The 15,885-nt window shown below is 38.0% G+C and overlaps 1 protein-coding gene across 8 annotated transcripts in view; it reads left to right on the top strand.

Annotated features, from left to right (window-relative positions):
* LOC149064551 (protein-L-isoaspartate O-methyltransferase domain-containing protein 1-like) overlaps positions 1-15,885 on the top strand; it is a 220,838-nt gene that overhangs the window by 184,768 nt on the left and 20,185 nt on the right. For 6 of the 8 annotated variants that reach the window (XM_089254636.1, XM_089254637.1, XM_089254640.1 and 3 more), the window contains exon 4: positions 8,613-8,730. In XM_089254636.1, the coding sequence (XP_089110762.1) occupies positions 8,613-8,730 (118 nt within the window). The remainder of the gene's footprint in view (positions 1-8,612; positions 8,731-15,885) is intronic. The other 2 variants (XM_089254639.1, XM_089254634.1) reach the window with 1 other exon arrangement.

Here is a 15,885-nt window from a genome sequence, read left to right as displayed (position 1 = left end):
ATAACCGAGTCTGACTGTATTGCTTTCACTTTTACAATATTGTTCTAGAGCTCTTTTAGTTATTTTCTAACATTTACCGGTGATTATGTATGATCCCCACCTCATATTAGTTCGCTACGACGCAGTTCGTTTTGTAGAGGCCATATAATTATGTCCTACTACTGATGCTGGAAAAAAAATTAATGGAATAAAGTGAATATAAAGATAAGTTTAATTTTCTCCATCGGCAAAACTGGTAAAAGAAAGTCATAGACTCATATTGTTTAAAGTTATATGCGTGAGTTCAAAAATCGTATGAAATTATCTCGTTTTAAACATCCTATTCTTGGACATAAAACCTCTTGGGTAACAAATAACATTTTCGAAAACTGAAACTCACGGAGCCACAGCTTCAAAAAACGATATAAAAAATGGCATTCTTTTTGGGCAATGTTAGAGGAGTATTTTAGAAGGATAATTTTCACAGTTTTCATTACATACATATTTAATAGGTAATTTTCAATCAAAACCTACAATATTTAATCAGTAATATCTGACATAATTTTTGTTCAAAACATACAGTATTTATTTAACAATTTTCAACATGATTTTCTTCCTTACATATTTATAATTAAAGGGTTCCAATCTACTTATCTAGAAAAACAGATAACATGCAAATGTAAGAAAAAACGGGAGAAAAATATTCATTTCTCACAAATATTGATATCATAATTAAAATGATACATTATGAGCTATACCTCTCAAATAGTCTTTAATGTCACATCCGTGATAATACTTATCAACTAAATTCTTTAATCTCTGCGCAGAGTCCCGGTATTTCTTTTTCCTAATGTGATGGTTTTGTCCACTTACAATTTGCTCCATCCGAAGTTCATTCAAACTCTGTTCTCTTTTTATGGCACCAATGAACTTCCATATATCTGGGTGGTGAGCAGATAATTGCTGTTGGAACTCTCGATGCCATCCTTCTATAGAATTGTTGGTATTAGGGAAATCGTTATGCGCTGCTTGAAAGCAGTTCCAAATGTCGATGTCAAAGCGCGGCTGACGACGACCACCACAACGAAGAGGACGCCCGATCCAAGTGTCTTCAAAGTAGTCAAGCATTTCTTGTGCTTCAGTTGGAAATAAATCGCTTCCGCATATCTCCTCGAAAGCATCAATTACCTTTGCTTCGGGAACGGAAGCAAGTGCTGATAGTTGTCGCATTACTAACGCAAAATCCACCTCGGTTTCATATTTTATTTTCAAGCCACTTATAATTATCTTTCTGAATATACACTGACAAAAGTGGAAAAAACAGCCTCGGATTTGAACATTAGGTAGTTCAAATTGAATCGCCTTTATCATAGAGATTTCGAAATCAACCATTATAGATATGGGTATAATGGACGTCTCCAGTTCTTTTATTTTTTTCAATAGCCGAACGTAAGATTTTACCTCCTTATCTGGAAGCAAATCATATACCAATGGTATGGACACGTTTTCTTTTATTCCGTGTATCGTGTATAACTGAGAAAAAATCTCAGGCACAGTTTTAAATGTGCCATCTGCATACCAGTGCTCGGACTGACCCAGTATTTCCAAATTTTTCGTCGTGCTGAATATCAGTATACGATCGTCATTCGATCCGGAATCATAAATTAAAAAATTCTCACCTTTTTCGGTTTTCATGTAGTCCGGGGGCAAAACTATGTCCTTGCGACGACGAGGAATTGCTGGTGCACAATTGTTTCGTTGCCGCACATTTCTGATGGTCCTCTTCAGACTATCTATTGATGATAGATTCGATGAAGTACTTTGACTTATTTCACTAGACACTGCAGATATTATTAAGTGGGGTGAATCACGTGTTTCGATTGCAGCTGCATGAATTTTGTTGATAAATATGCCTGCTTTGACTTTAGCAGCATCTCCACCATGGTTATGTTCATTTAACTCTCGGATGATGTCATCACCTTGCGTTCTCACGCGAGCTGGGCACTTGATTCTCTGGTATTCCTGGCATTTCCAAAATATTTTCTCCGCCGATTGTTTGTCTTTATAAAATAAATGTCCACCAACAATTAACTTTGGTTTGCGCTTTTCACTACTAGCAAATTCAAGAGGCATTTTTTACGTCCGAATCCAACGAAAAATCAAAAACTTGACTGGAATGAGCAAATCTGAGATAAATAGAATAAAAATATCAACTCCCTACAGTATTCAAGACCGTGATCAGTTTGAAATGAACTCCCGACCAAAATGCGTCGTAGAAGGTGGTCTCATGGTCACATGATTATTTTTTTTTTGTCCTGACTGTTACTGCTAATCAATCAAAGTGTCACCGAAAGGAAACTAAAGAACATTCTTAACAGGGGAGGGGGTACGAATCACCGCGGATGTATTCCGTGAACAGAAGGGGGGGGGGGTAAATATCCACCTCCACACCCTCCACCTGTGCCAATAACACATTCTTTTTTACCTTATAATCTTTACACTTCATCATAAATATGTTTTCGGAACAATCAGATTTTTTAATCATTTGTGACACTACTACGTTAAAAAAATTAACTAACTAACCAATTCACTCACTCCCTCACTCACTTACTGAACATTCACTCACTCACTCACTGAACATTCACTCACTCACTCACTCACTCACTTACTGAACATTCACTCACTCACTCCCTCCCTCACTCATTAACCAATTTACTCGCTCGCTCAATCACTGACTCGATCACTCGCTCAATCACTCACTCTGCCACTCAGTCACTACTGGGTCACTCACTCACCCACTCAATCACTTACTCACTCGGTCACTTAATCACTGACTCGGTCACTCGCTCAATCACTGACTCAGTCGCTCAATCACTTACTCACTCGGTCACTCAATTACTGACTCGGTCACTCGCTCAATCACTGACTCAGTCGCTCAATCACTTACTCACTCTGTCACTCAATCACTGACTCGATCACTCGCTCAATCACTTACTCACTCAGTCACTCACTGGGTCACTCACTCACTCAGTAACTCAATCGCTCACTCCCTTGCTAACTGACTCGCACTAAAACTGTTGTCTGTGAATTTTCCTAGTGGTGAATTGCATGGCGGTGAATTGTTGGTCTGTGAATTTTCCTAGCGGTGAATTTTCCGGACACGGGAAAAAATGCCACATACCAGAACTGCCCTTAAGGGGTGTGTGACAAGTGGTATCGCACTGCATCTTTTCTCTTTATGGGACCCCCAAACCAACACCACCTACAGAGGATAGGTGGTGTTACCTGAACTCACTGTAAATTATTGGAGGCTTCCACCAATTCTGAAATTATTTTTCATTAATTCTGAGTTGTCATCAATTCTGCAATTTTTTCTACCATTAATTCTGAATTTTCATTGGTGCTGGAGTTATTTCTTTAAATTATTTTTTGATTCTTCGTCTAAAATTTTCATTAGTCTCAGGAATTGTTTCTCATTTTTTAAATTTACCTTCAGCGCTGAATCAATGATTGTGTTAATTTACATTTAATTATGTGCTCAAATTTTTTATAGATATTTCTCAGCATTCCTATATATTTGGGAATAATGGATGCCATTTTATCTTCCCCCTACAAAATATGTAAAACGGAAGCAAAGGGAGTCCTAAACATTTTTGTTCCCCTGAAATTGTTGAGATGAATCTTGTCTCATTATTTTCTCATCTGGCCAGTCTTGACAACACATGAGAAAGAGGAAAGGGCCGAGAGGGCTCTACCGCTGCAGCCTGGCATAAATCCGGTTACCCTCATCTCTTTTACACTACAAATTTACTTTAGAAGGGGGGCCCAGTGAAAAATTCCAACCTGGGTTATCAGCTGAAGGATGTGGGGAGATTCGATTTTCCGCCACTTTTTGATTTTCATAACCTAATTTCCCAATTTCTATGTGCATATTTTACCAATTATTCAAATAACATATTCGAGAAATTTTTAAAAAGTTCTTTTAATTTATGTGCACGAAATCCTAATCAGTAATAAATATATTTAAAAAAAAATATAAATTGTGTGTGAAAACATAAATTATGTTATAAATTACAAATTGTTGTAAAGAAAGCATAAAACATGTTTCTCGTATGGCATCACATGCAAATATATATATAGGCTACCTAATATGAATTTTGAGCTAAGGCTTGGTCAGAACGAAACAGACAAAATGAAATTGTAATCAAATTAATACTTGCTTGAAACTTTTATCTTTTCTTCTAGGCACAATACTGGTGTGATATCTTAATCCTGTCATCACTGTTAACTCATTTTTGTTTTTTCCAGTCATATTTTTTTTTGCAAATTTTAATTGTACAGAAAAAACAAGATAATAAAGATCTTTCCCCCTATTTTCAGATCCCACAAACTGTAACTTTCTGCAGCTAAAAAAACAGTTTTATATTCTAGTCAGACCATAGGTGGAACTGTTGGGGGAACAATAATTATTTTAATTCATATATATACGCATATACATTAGATCAGTCAGTTTTGCCTTTGATGCCAGGAGGACCCTCCCCCATGCCCCTGTGTATCTTCCCATGAGTCAGAGGAAGGTGAACTGAGATCTCAATCCCCCGCTCTTGTGATGTGTTAATATAAATGAAATAATTTAGATGAGAATTATCATGAACTTTAATCCTGTTGTAGTGTGACTGTGACTCTGATCTCAGCAGCTTGCAACTCACAACTAGAAAAGAGAATTTACTCTGTTGCTTGGGGACAGTGTTCATTTTGGTGTCACAGTTCCCATTATTTTTAATGGAAAAGAGTAAACTCAGCACCCTTTCTGGTCCAATGCCCAGGGCACCAGACTCCCTGGCTGGCCATAGTTGTGACCCCATGTGTGATTGCACTTTCTCAAGTCCACCATGTGTGCACATGTTACTAATAAAAATACAATCTATCTCCTCCAAACATTGCATACACAGAATCCAATCCGAACCCTCAGTATATGTGCAAAATAAATACGCAGCCGATCCACAATACCTGTTGCAAAGAGTATACTATATTTTGGCAGACTCTTCCAATGTCGAGTCAGTGGCCAAAGGGTGAATTCAGATCCCAATAGGTCTACCACACTTGCCTGGGGCATTACAGGACATTCCACTTAAAAGTAAGGCGTGGTCTGTGGGAAATATAAGATGATATTATTATTATTAATATTTTGCGTAGCAAACACACTTCAAGCAACACCAATAATTTTTGACTTCCGGCATCCCTGCAGTAATTCAAAAAGTGAACAATTTTGAAACCCTCTCGAAGTTCATAATTTTATTCAAGAAATATTTTGGCTAATTTTTAATATTCTTATATGGAACAGAATTTTCAGATTAAAAAAAAATTATTTTTTGTTGTTTCATGACCTTCATTGTATTTAAGGCCATAAATTATCACGTCATTTCATGACCTTCATCGCTTATGGTCGTTAAATGACTTTGAAACATGTTTTTTTAAATTGACGTCACCTAGAGAAAATGACCAAATTTTCACGTCATTTTGACATCATCCGACTACTTGGAGTACGATTAATCAGGTCAATGAAATATCCACTTAATGTATGTTTAAAAGTTTAGTCAGTTCTACTTACAATCCTTCTTGCAAGATTGCCACTTCCCTTTGAGGAAAAGAGATGGTACCAGGGCAACTACACAAGCATGGCTATTACGTGAAAGTCCAGACCCTAACAAGTTAATTCAACAACTTCTTTGTGAGAAAAGTCATTCAAAATCGGCTCCAAACTGTAGGTCCAGGTGTTTATTTTTGTCTAATAACTTCATTGAGGCATATCATCTTCCTCATGCCAGAAACACAAAATGTTTTTTTATCAGCTGGTGTTGGATACTTGATTTAACTACCTAAGTTCTACCTGAAATCTGGGTCTAGGTCAATTCGTCGCGATCAACTTGTCGCACGACAATTCGTCGCAATCAATTTGTCGCAGCGTCAATTCGTCGTGCTACAAACTCGTCGCGGTACAAATTTGTCGCAGAGTCAGTTCGTCGCGGTACAAATTTGTCGCAGAGTCAGTTCGTCGCGGTGAAAATTTGTCGCAGACTCATTTCGTCGCGGTACAAATTTGTCGCAGAGTCAGTTCGTCGCGGTACAAATTTGTCGCAGAATCAGTTCGTCGCGGTACGAATTTGTCGCAGAATCAGTTCGTCGCGGTACAAATTTGTCGCAGAGTCAGTACGCCGATCAAATAAATTTTCAAAATTAAATTTTCACCGTATAAGCCGCACTCCCGTTTTCTGGCGGGATCTCCATTTCTCGCAGCGAGGGGCGTTGGGCGAACACACCAAGATGATAAATTACGATAAAATAAATTTTCAAAATTAAATTTTCACCGTATAAGCCGCACTCCCGCTTTCTGGCGGGAACTCCATTTCTCACAGCGAGTGGCGTTGGGCGAACACACCAAGATGATAAATTACGATAAAATAAATTTTCAAAATTAAATTTTCACCGTATAAGCCGCACTCCCGCTTTCTGGCGGGATCTCCATTTCTCGCAGCGAGTGGCGTTGGGCGAACACACCAAGATGATAAATTACGATAAAATAAATTTTCAAAATTAAATTTTCACCGTATAAGCCGCACTCCCGCTTTCTGGCGGGATCTCCATTTCTCACAGCGAGTGGCGTTGGGCGAACACACCAAGATGATAAATTACGATAAAATAAATTTTCAAAATTAAATTTTCACCGTATAAGCCGCACTCCCGCTTTCTGGCGGGATCTCCATTTCTCGCAGCGAGTGGCGTTGGGCGAACACACCAAGATGATAAATTACGATAAAATAAATTTTCAAAATTAAATTTTCACCGTATAAGCCGCACTCCCGCTTTCTGGCGGGATCTCCATTTCTCACAGCGAGTGGCGTTGGGCGAACACACCAAGATGATAAATTACGATAAAATAAATTTTCAAAATTAAATTTTCACCGTATAAGCCGCACTCCCGCTTTCTGGCGGGATCTCCATTTCTCGCAGCGAGGGGTGTTGCGGGAACACACCAAGATGATAAATTAGGATCAATGCCCATCCCAAAGCACAATTTGCCTAAGGGGTCATTCAAGTATTACGTCAGGATCGGGGAGGGAGTTTCGGATTTGTTGACTTTTGATGGCGGGGGGGGGGGGTTGAAGGTCGCTTACGTCATCAACCACCCCTTTTTGAAGATATGAAATATTCTAAGCTTCTGGTGAAATTTTGCTGACGGGGGAGGGGATGGGGGTCAGTGTTTTGCTGATTTTTGCTGACAAGGGGGAGGGGGTCAAAAATGGCTGAAAATCTGCTCACGTAATACTTGAATGGCCCTAATTCACTATTGAATATGTATCTGCCATGTAGGGAATACATCTTTGAGGAATTTTTTACCGACAATATATCTAAGGCTAGCATTACACTATGAAAGTGTTCTAAAAGTCCTTTTATAAAACTTGAAAAATTCAACCAATAAGATTATCGGTTGCATTTGCTCGAATGTAACCTATGAACTTTATTGGTTGGATTTTTTGAGTTTTTAACTTGAGCAACTTATCCGGTGCAAATTAAATTTTGAAAATGTATGTGATCGCAATTTATCATCTCGGTGTGCGCCCCAACTCCCCTCGCTACGAGTAATGCAAATCTCGAGAGAAAGCGACAAGTGTGGCTTATCCGGTGAAAATGAAATATTAATTAAATTAAATTATTAATTATTTCAGGTTCTTGTGGAGATACTGTAGTGGTTAATGTTGGTGGGAGTCTCGATTCCACATGGGACAGATACAAGTTTACACTTAAAGACAGCCTCCGCTGTACTGTAATTTGGGGAATATCATAAACACCGACATTTTTTTACAGAATTTTAAAATTTTATCATAGAAAAAATGATTTTTTTAACATTTACAATAATTAAATAATAAAACATTAATATCAATTGTAATTTTAATTTCGATGTAATTTCGATGATTTTTTTCGAAATGACAAAAAAAAAAATTTAGTAAACTGTGTGCATTTCTTGATGGAAAAAAACTTTTCTTCATGTTTATTTTTTCACGTATGAGACAAAAAAACCTACATACAGATCGCGTGACGAGTTGACTCTGCGATAAATTGACGTCCCGACGAATTGGTTACACGACAAATTGTCACTGCGACGAATTTGTACCGCGACGAATTGGCTCTGCGACGAATTTGTACCGCGACGAATTGGCTCTGCGACGAATTTGTACCGCGACGAATTTGTATCGCGACGAATTTGTACCGCGACGAATTTGTATCGCGACGAATTGGCTCTGCGACGAATTTGTACCGCGACGAATTGGCACTGCGACAAATTGATGCGCGACGAGTTGAGCGCGACAAGTTGATTGCGACAAATTGACCGGCTACGCTGAAATCTGAATGTGTATCCTTATTGAAACACGTGTTACAAAACATTTTTGGAAAATAACTTCAATATGTAACATGGGAAAAGTAAACATTCAAACATTTCCTATGTTCTTTTATTTCCAAATATAATCAAATGATTTATGTCCTGGCATATATATTAGCATTATTTATCTCTTGAATAACATTTTTTTGTATCTGTATTCATCAAATTAAATTCTGGGTCAAATTCTTATTAGCTTTTTCAGATTATTAGAACAAGTGAAACAACCTGGGAAATGAAAAGCATTTTGCCTGTGTCTTTTGCTTCTTTGGTTCTTCCATCACCAGAGGAAGCTTTAGAATCAATAGTTTTACGTGAGTTACTTTTTTCTATGGAATTTTAAATTTTCACATTATTTCCTATTTTATTTATTTTTAATTTTTTTTGTGCTCAGGGTGCAATCGCACCAGCCCACCAAACATCAGAGACGATAAAACTGGCATCTGATACATTGATTATAATTTATATTTTCCTATAACTGGGGAACAAAGTGATTGATGGAAATTCTGTCAACTTATCTAAATGCACTTCAATATGCCTATGTGATATCTAACCTATAGTTCAATGACCATATGTTAAGACAGCTCTGTTTGCTGGAAGTGTCCCCCACTTCAGGAAAAGACTTTTCGACAGATTTCAGAGGCAAGATTTTCACCGCCCCCATGGATTTTTTGGTAGATGTATTGCAGAGCAAAAATTAGTTAATCGCCTCATAGGCGTATGCAGAATTTTCTTGAGGGGGGTTTCCGATTTTTTTTCTTCTGGGGGTTTACGTTTTTCCTGTACAATAACACTATAATCTTGGGAGGGGGGGGGGTTAGAACCCCAAAACCCCCTTTGTGTAGGCAAATGAATCCCCTGGCTTCTAGGCTAAAACCAGGCTTGATGGGGGGGGGGAATAGAGCAGCATGCATGTAAATATTGAAGTGGGCAGCAAAAATAGTTTACGCATTGAGTTGCTATCCAGCCCTGTATATAGCCTATATGTAAATTTATCCCAATTTCAAAGTTTAATGGTTGCTTGCTGGTGCAGAGATTTTTTAACATCCCGTAGGCATTATGTAATAAATTTTCAGATGCACTTATTCTTCGGGAGCGCTTCAATATTTCTCAGTGATGTAAAGCAAGATTTATTTGGTCCTTTGATTCAATGTCTTTAATGAGTGTAGTCTGGGATGTGAGATTGTTAAATTATTATGGAATGATTGGCATGTGGAAATTTCTTAGTTTCAAGGTTTGCTCTGGTGCAAAATGCTGTTCTTCGTATCATGAAATCTGTCTTGTATGCTACAGCAGTAACAGAAAGAAATAGGAAAGAGCAGGAAGTGGCATAGCAGACTGTGGTGTGTGTATATATGTGTAGAACGAAATATATAAAGAAAACTCTGGCAGATTTAAAGATATGTTAATGAGGTTGACTTGTATAAAATTCCAGGTTTTCGTTTATTTTCTTATTGTTGTGACTGTAATAGATCTGTGGGGTGTTTTTGCTTACACTGGTAATTATAAATCCTGCCCATATTGGATGCAATTTTAAGATACATAAAATATAAAAATGTTATTTGTATTGATGGTATTAATAGTGATATTTTACTTCTGATTCTAATGATTATCGTTACTACATTGATGCCATGGATTAACATCAATAATCGATGATTTAACTAAGCTGATTTCTCAGTCCTGTTTAGATCACATTTTCTTTCAAAAATTTGAGACATACTGATTATATCGCTATTTCATCCTACCTATCCACTTATACCTTTAATTTTTTTACAAATGATCCAGGCAATGCATTTGATGATTTTATTCTAAAACTTTTAACGATTCTTGATAATCATTACTGTTATCACAGCGTCTCTCCACGAAAGATTAAAAATGAGTGGTATACTAACGAGTTTCATGATCTGATTAAAATTAAACAAAAGTTACATTTAAGAACCAAAAGGTATCCATTTGATACTTTGATCTTTTTAGTCCACAAAAGTATTGTTTCACGTGTGAAATCAAAAATTAAAATTGCAAAACACAAAATTATTATTCACATAAATTTAACAGATGCAAAACCCCAGACATGAAAGGAAGTTTATTAATAATTTATCTGGATCCAGGGTTGGTAAAAACTGAAAAACTGGGTTTTTTTTGGTTTAAACTAGGTTTTTTTTGGTTTAAACCGGTTTTTTTTTTTTTTTTTTTTAAATAGCATTACATTAAAAACAATAAACTTTCTGAAAAATCATTAAAACTTCTAATAATTAATTAAAATAAAATGTTTATTAATGTAATTAACACTATTCCCATATTAATTAATCAATCAATATTTCTTACATTTTAACAAAAACCAACTTTTGCAATTTAATTATTTTTGCGTAACTCAATGACTGACTTTGAAAATTCTTAATGTTACTATTAACCATAAAGGTGTTTTCTCCAGTTACTTTCAGTATGCTTAATTAGAAAGCTATTTGGCAAAACTATATTAAAAATTAGGTGAATATAATATATTTAATGAAGCATAAATAATGCAGATTAATTAGCAATGATTTACAATATACGGGGTGATTATAACTAAAGCACTGATTTCAAAACACTGTAAAAAAAACATTGTAAGAATGACTTGAAAATTTACATGGATATTCCTGAAGCAATGGAATTTTATATGGCAAAGGGGAAAAATATACTTAAAAATGTAAATTTAATGGCACTGTACTCATCCAACATGTGGGAAATTTGCTCACATAATGGACAAGATAGCCAGTCAAGGCAAAACGATAACTTAATTAGTATTGCATGATTTCATAGTTCATGGGAACATCACAAAAATGAAGTAATTGAAAAAATAACTACAATTTACTCAAGAAATGTTAAATATGTTATCCACCGTGTTTTGGGGCTATGAAGTGAAAGCAGAAAAATGCTTGTGTTCAACAGCATATTAAGAGTATGCCATGGTCATGATGTGCGGGGATGCACTTGCAATTCACCTTTATTAAACCAAAGGCACCCCGCATTAATATTCCTGAGGAACTTCTAACGTATAGGAGAATTGCTGGAGCTTGCAATTCACCTAAGTTTGCAATCCGACCACTGTTCATAACATTTTGAGGGTTCACGGAATCTTTACCCCCAACATTTCGCCTGCTCTGACCGTATGAGAGAACATATGAATGATGGTACAAGTGACCAAGTGAGTGACCATATGAGTAACCAAGTGAGCTGGACATTTATCCGTGACAATTAACCTGCCATAACAGTATGAATGGCCGTATGAGTAAACGTGAATGATGGTGTGAGTGATAGTATGAATGTAAGTTAGACATTCAACCCCTGGTGGTATTTTGCCTGCCCTGACCGTGTGAGTGACCCTATGAGTGATCAAGTGAACTGGAAATTTACTCCCTTCACATTTCATCTGCTCTGACCGTATGAGCGATGGTATGAATGACCGTATGTGTGAACAGATGATTGATGGTAAGTATGACCATGTAAGTGACTGCATGAGTGATAAAATGAGTTAGATATCTACTTGTGACACTTTGCCTGCCCTGACCAAGTGAGTGACCCTGTGGGTGATCAAGTGAGTTGAACATGTACTTCCTGACATTTCACCTGCCCTGACTGCATAACCAATGGTATGAGTGACCATTTAGTGAACATATGAATGATTGTATGAGTCACCGCATGAATGATTAAGTTATTTTATATTAATAGACATTTACCGATTGGCATTTCACCTGCCCTGACCGATGAATCATCAGGTGAGTGGCCATATGAGTGATGGTATGAATCATCAAGTGAGTGGCCATATGAGTGATGGTATGAATCATCAAGTGAGTGGCCATATGAGTGATGGTATGAATCATCAAGTGAGTGACCCTATGAATAACCAAGTGAGCAACTACGTGAGTTGGACCAGATATCTCATTTCAAACCCGCCATTTTGCCTCTGAATAAAAATGTTAGGTGTTATTAATGTTCACCTAACATTACACCCCCCCCCCTTGTGTAAATGTTAGGTGAGTATGCGGCAGAAATTTGCACAAGCCTAATATAATGTCTATTGCTGTCACAAATGCATTGGTGTACATATTGAACGTGACAGGAGCATAGTTTGGGGGATTTTAATGTTTTTCTTCAGGAGTGTTATACTCCAGCTATGTTGGAAATTTCGCTTTAACATAAATTTGGGAACAATTATTTTATGCTTCACAGCAAATTCCAAATTTTTAGGGCCCATAAAAGTACTACATAACTACCCATAAGAGGGGCGATGAAGAGGCGTGATCATCTTTGCAGACACTCACCCGGTCATCATTTGATCACTCACTTCGTCAATCATACGTCCACTCGATTAGTCACTCATGCGGTCATTCACTTGATTACTCATATGGTCACTTCCTCAGTCACTCATTCCATCACTCGGTCATTATTATGGTTACTCATATGGTCACTTACTATATCACTCATACAGTGAACCATACAGTCACTCACTTGGAAACTCAAATAAGCACTAACTCAGTCGCTCATTCGGTTACCCACATGGTCAATCACTCAGTAACTTCTTTGGACACTCATACTGTCACTCACACAATCATTCATATGGTCAATCATTCTGTCACTCGTACAACTACTACTACTAAACCAGACATGCACCTCGTCCATATTCCTCTGTGGAACTTCTAACGAATTTGTACGTGTTGGAATGTGTGTGTATGTATGGTGAACCTTCCGTAAAGTTTGTTTCTGTGTAATGCTTGTTATGTGTAGTGCTGCCATCTGCAATCATTTTATTTAAACTCAACTCATATAGAATGAAGTGTAATGAATGAATAATTATACCGTTGTAGGCCTGTTGCTCTCTGCGGTGAGACTTTTTAATGGGTAGATTGGCTCTCATTCGCACCTCGAAGTTGGGAACCGCAGAAAACCAACTTCAGCTGACCACCACTGCGGCAGTGGTGGGGTTTGAACCTGGATCCTCGTGATGCGAGTCCGTGACCACTTGCCCACCACAGCGGCGATCATTCATACACTCATGTGGTTAATCACTGAGTCACTCACTTTGGAGCTCATACAAGCAATCACTCGGTCACTTACATGGTCATGCATATGGTCAATCACTTGGTCACTCTCTTGGTCACTTATATGCTCAATCAATCAGTCACTCACTTGGAAACTCATACACGCATTCAGTCGGTTACTTATATGGTCAATCACTCAGTAACTCCCTTGGACACTCATACAGTCAACCACACAATCCTTCGCTTGGATACTCATACTGCCACTCACCTGGTCACTCATACAATTATTCATATGGTCAATCACTTGGTCACTCATACAGTCAATTACTCAGTTACTCATATGGTCAATCACTCAATTGAAAAATACAACACGTGGTCACTCACTCGTACAGTCAATTCCATACTCAGAGATACTGTCACTCACTCAGTCATTTGTACGGTCACTAACTCACTCCTAAAGCCGATTTCAAACTCACTTGGTCACACAGTCATTCATGCATTCAGGGCAAGTGAAATATCAGGTGCTAAAAACGTCCTAGGGGCCAAATGTTACGAGGCAAAAGGTCAGGGGCAAAATTTCTGGGGGTAAAATGTGACCGGGACGAAACATTCTATGGACGAAAAGTCGAGGACAAAATTTCCAGATCCCCATTTTGAGGTACCCCCCACAGCCAGAAGTTGCAAAGGTTAAGGTCAGGTGAACTGGCCAGGTGTAATGTCAAAATAGTTCTTCAACAGCTGCTTTGCCGGTATTACAATGTGCATCTTGATAAAAGTTGTTCTATCCGCACGCTGATGCTGTTGAAGTGCCAAAATGATATGGTTGCGCAAAATAGATTGTACTGCTGGCCAAATACAGCATCATCTACTTGCATTTTTTTTTTTTTTTTTTTTTTTTTTTTTTTGCCGAAAACAATTTCCATTGCTTCAGGAATATCCATGCAAATTTTCAAGTCATTCTGACCAGTACTTATTACATAGTTTTGGAATCAAAACTTTAATTATAATCACCCTGTATATAGTTGATTATTTTTGATAAATCTGTTTCTACTATACAGTAGTAGTTAACTGGGCTTAACCATGAAAGTATAAAAAAACTATTGAATATTAAGACTGTGTGGGTGATGCACTACCTCTTATGGGAAAGAAAATGAAAATGTCTGTGAGCTAATGTAACTGCTAGTACACTGGTCTTTGTCCTTTAGGGACAGCTGGTGAATTATTGGATTATAGGACCATCTGTGCCCCTGCCAATAGCATAATGGTGTCACTACTGTAGCTGCTTCTTTGTGAAGGGAAAAAGAAACCTGTGAGATAATACACCATTACATTTAGATGTGATGCAATCCTTATTAATGAATTTGCTAAAGATAGAGCATCAGAATTTAGCCAAAGGTTAGAAAATGTGGTAAGAATGAGACTGATGATTTTGGCTTCTGTATATAACTCTAAATAAGTTACTTTAGATAAGTACTAGATACTTTATATGAATATATACACTGCTCAAAACAATTAGCGGAGCAAGCAAAAAAAAAAGGAGAAAACCGTGCGAGACAGCCACGTATTGGCATACAATGGATAGTACACGCGTATCAATGCGCAATACAGAAAAAAGACGTAAAAAAATTTGGAATTAAGCTTTAATTCTTTGAAAATATGGAAAAAACATGAAAAGATGATTTAGGGCAACAATTTGGTTACATGTAAACGATAAAAAAAAGTACTGTTTAGACATGATGCATGAGTTTTAATAGGGCGTGTGGTCTCCTGGAACAGCTAAGACTGCTGCACACCTGTTTGCCATGAATGCGATGAGGTTATCGATCAGACTTTGGGGAATACTGTTCCACTCCTCAAGAAGTGCAATCTGCAAGTCTCGGACAGTAACAGGCGGCCTTGGTCGCGCAGCAATGCGTCGTCCGATGGATTCAGGTCAGGAGAGCACGCTGGCCATTCCATACGCTGTATTGTTTCAGCTTCAAGCATATTCTCCACCAGACGAGCTCTATGCGGTCGGGCATTATCATCCTGGAAAACAAAGGAATCTCCAATGGCTCCAGCGTAAGGGATGACATGAGGTTGCAGTATCTCGTCTGCATAAATTCGGGCCGTCAAAGTGCCATTCCGAATGATATGCAGGTCCGTACGTCCGCCTATACTGATTCCACCCCATACCATCCAACCAGCTCGTCTGTATTGTGACCTTTCACGAACGAATGTGGGGTTATTTTGAGTGCCCCTGTCCCTCCATACCAGAACACGTCGGGTGTCACACTCCAGACTGAATTGGGACTCGTCTGTAAACAGCACTTGGCTCCAATCATGTTGCTCCCAATCTCGATGTTCAGCAGCCCATCTTCTTCAGGCCGCACGGTGGCGTGGGGTCAACGGAATGCAGACCATCGGCCTACGTGCATAGAGCCCTCCCTCATGAAGCCGATTACGTACTGT

The sequence above is a fragment of the Pholcus phalangioides genome, unplaced genomic scaffold, assembly GCF_987345545.1.
Source record: "Pholcus phalangioides strain wild (caught in Gottingen) unplaced genomic scaffold, Ppha-v1.0 ptg000042l_1, whole genome shotgun sequence".
NCBI classification, from domain to species: Eukaryota; Metazoa; Arthropoda; class Arachnida; order Araneae; family Pholcidae; genus Pholcus; species Pholcus phalangioides.
Note: the sequence above shows the minus strand (reverse complement) of the source record. Positions and strands in the feature narration are given on the sequence as shown.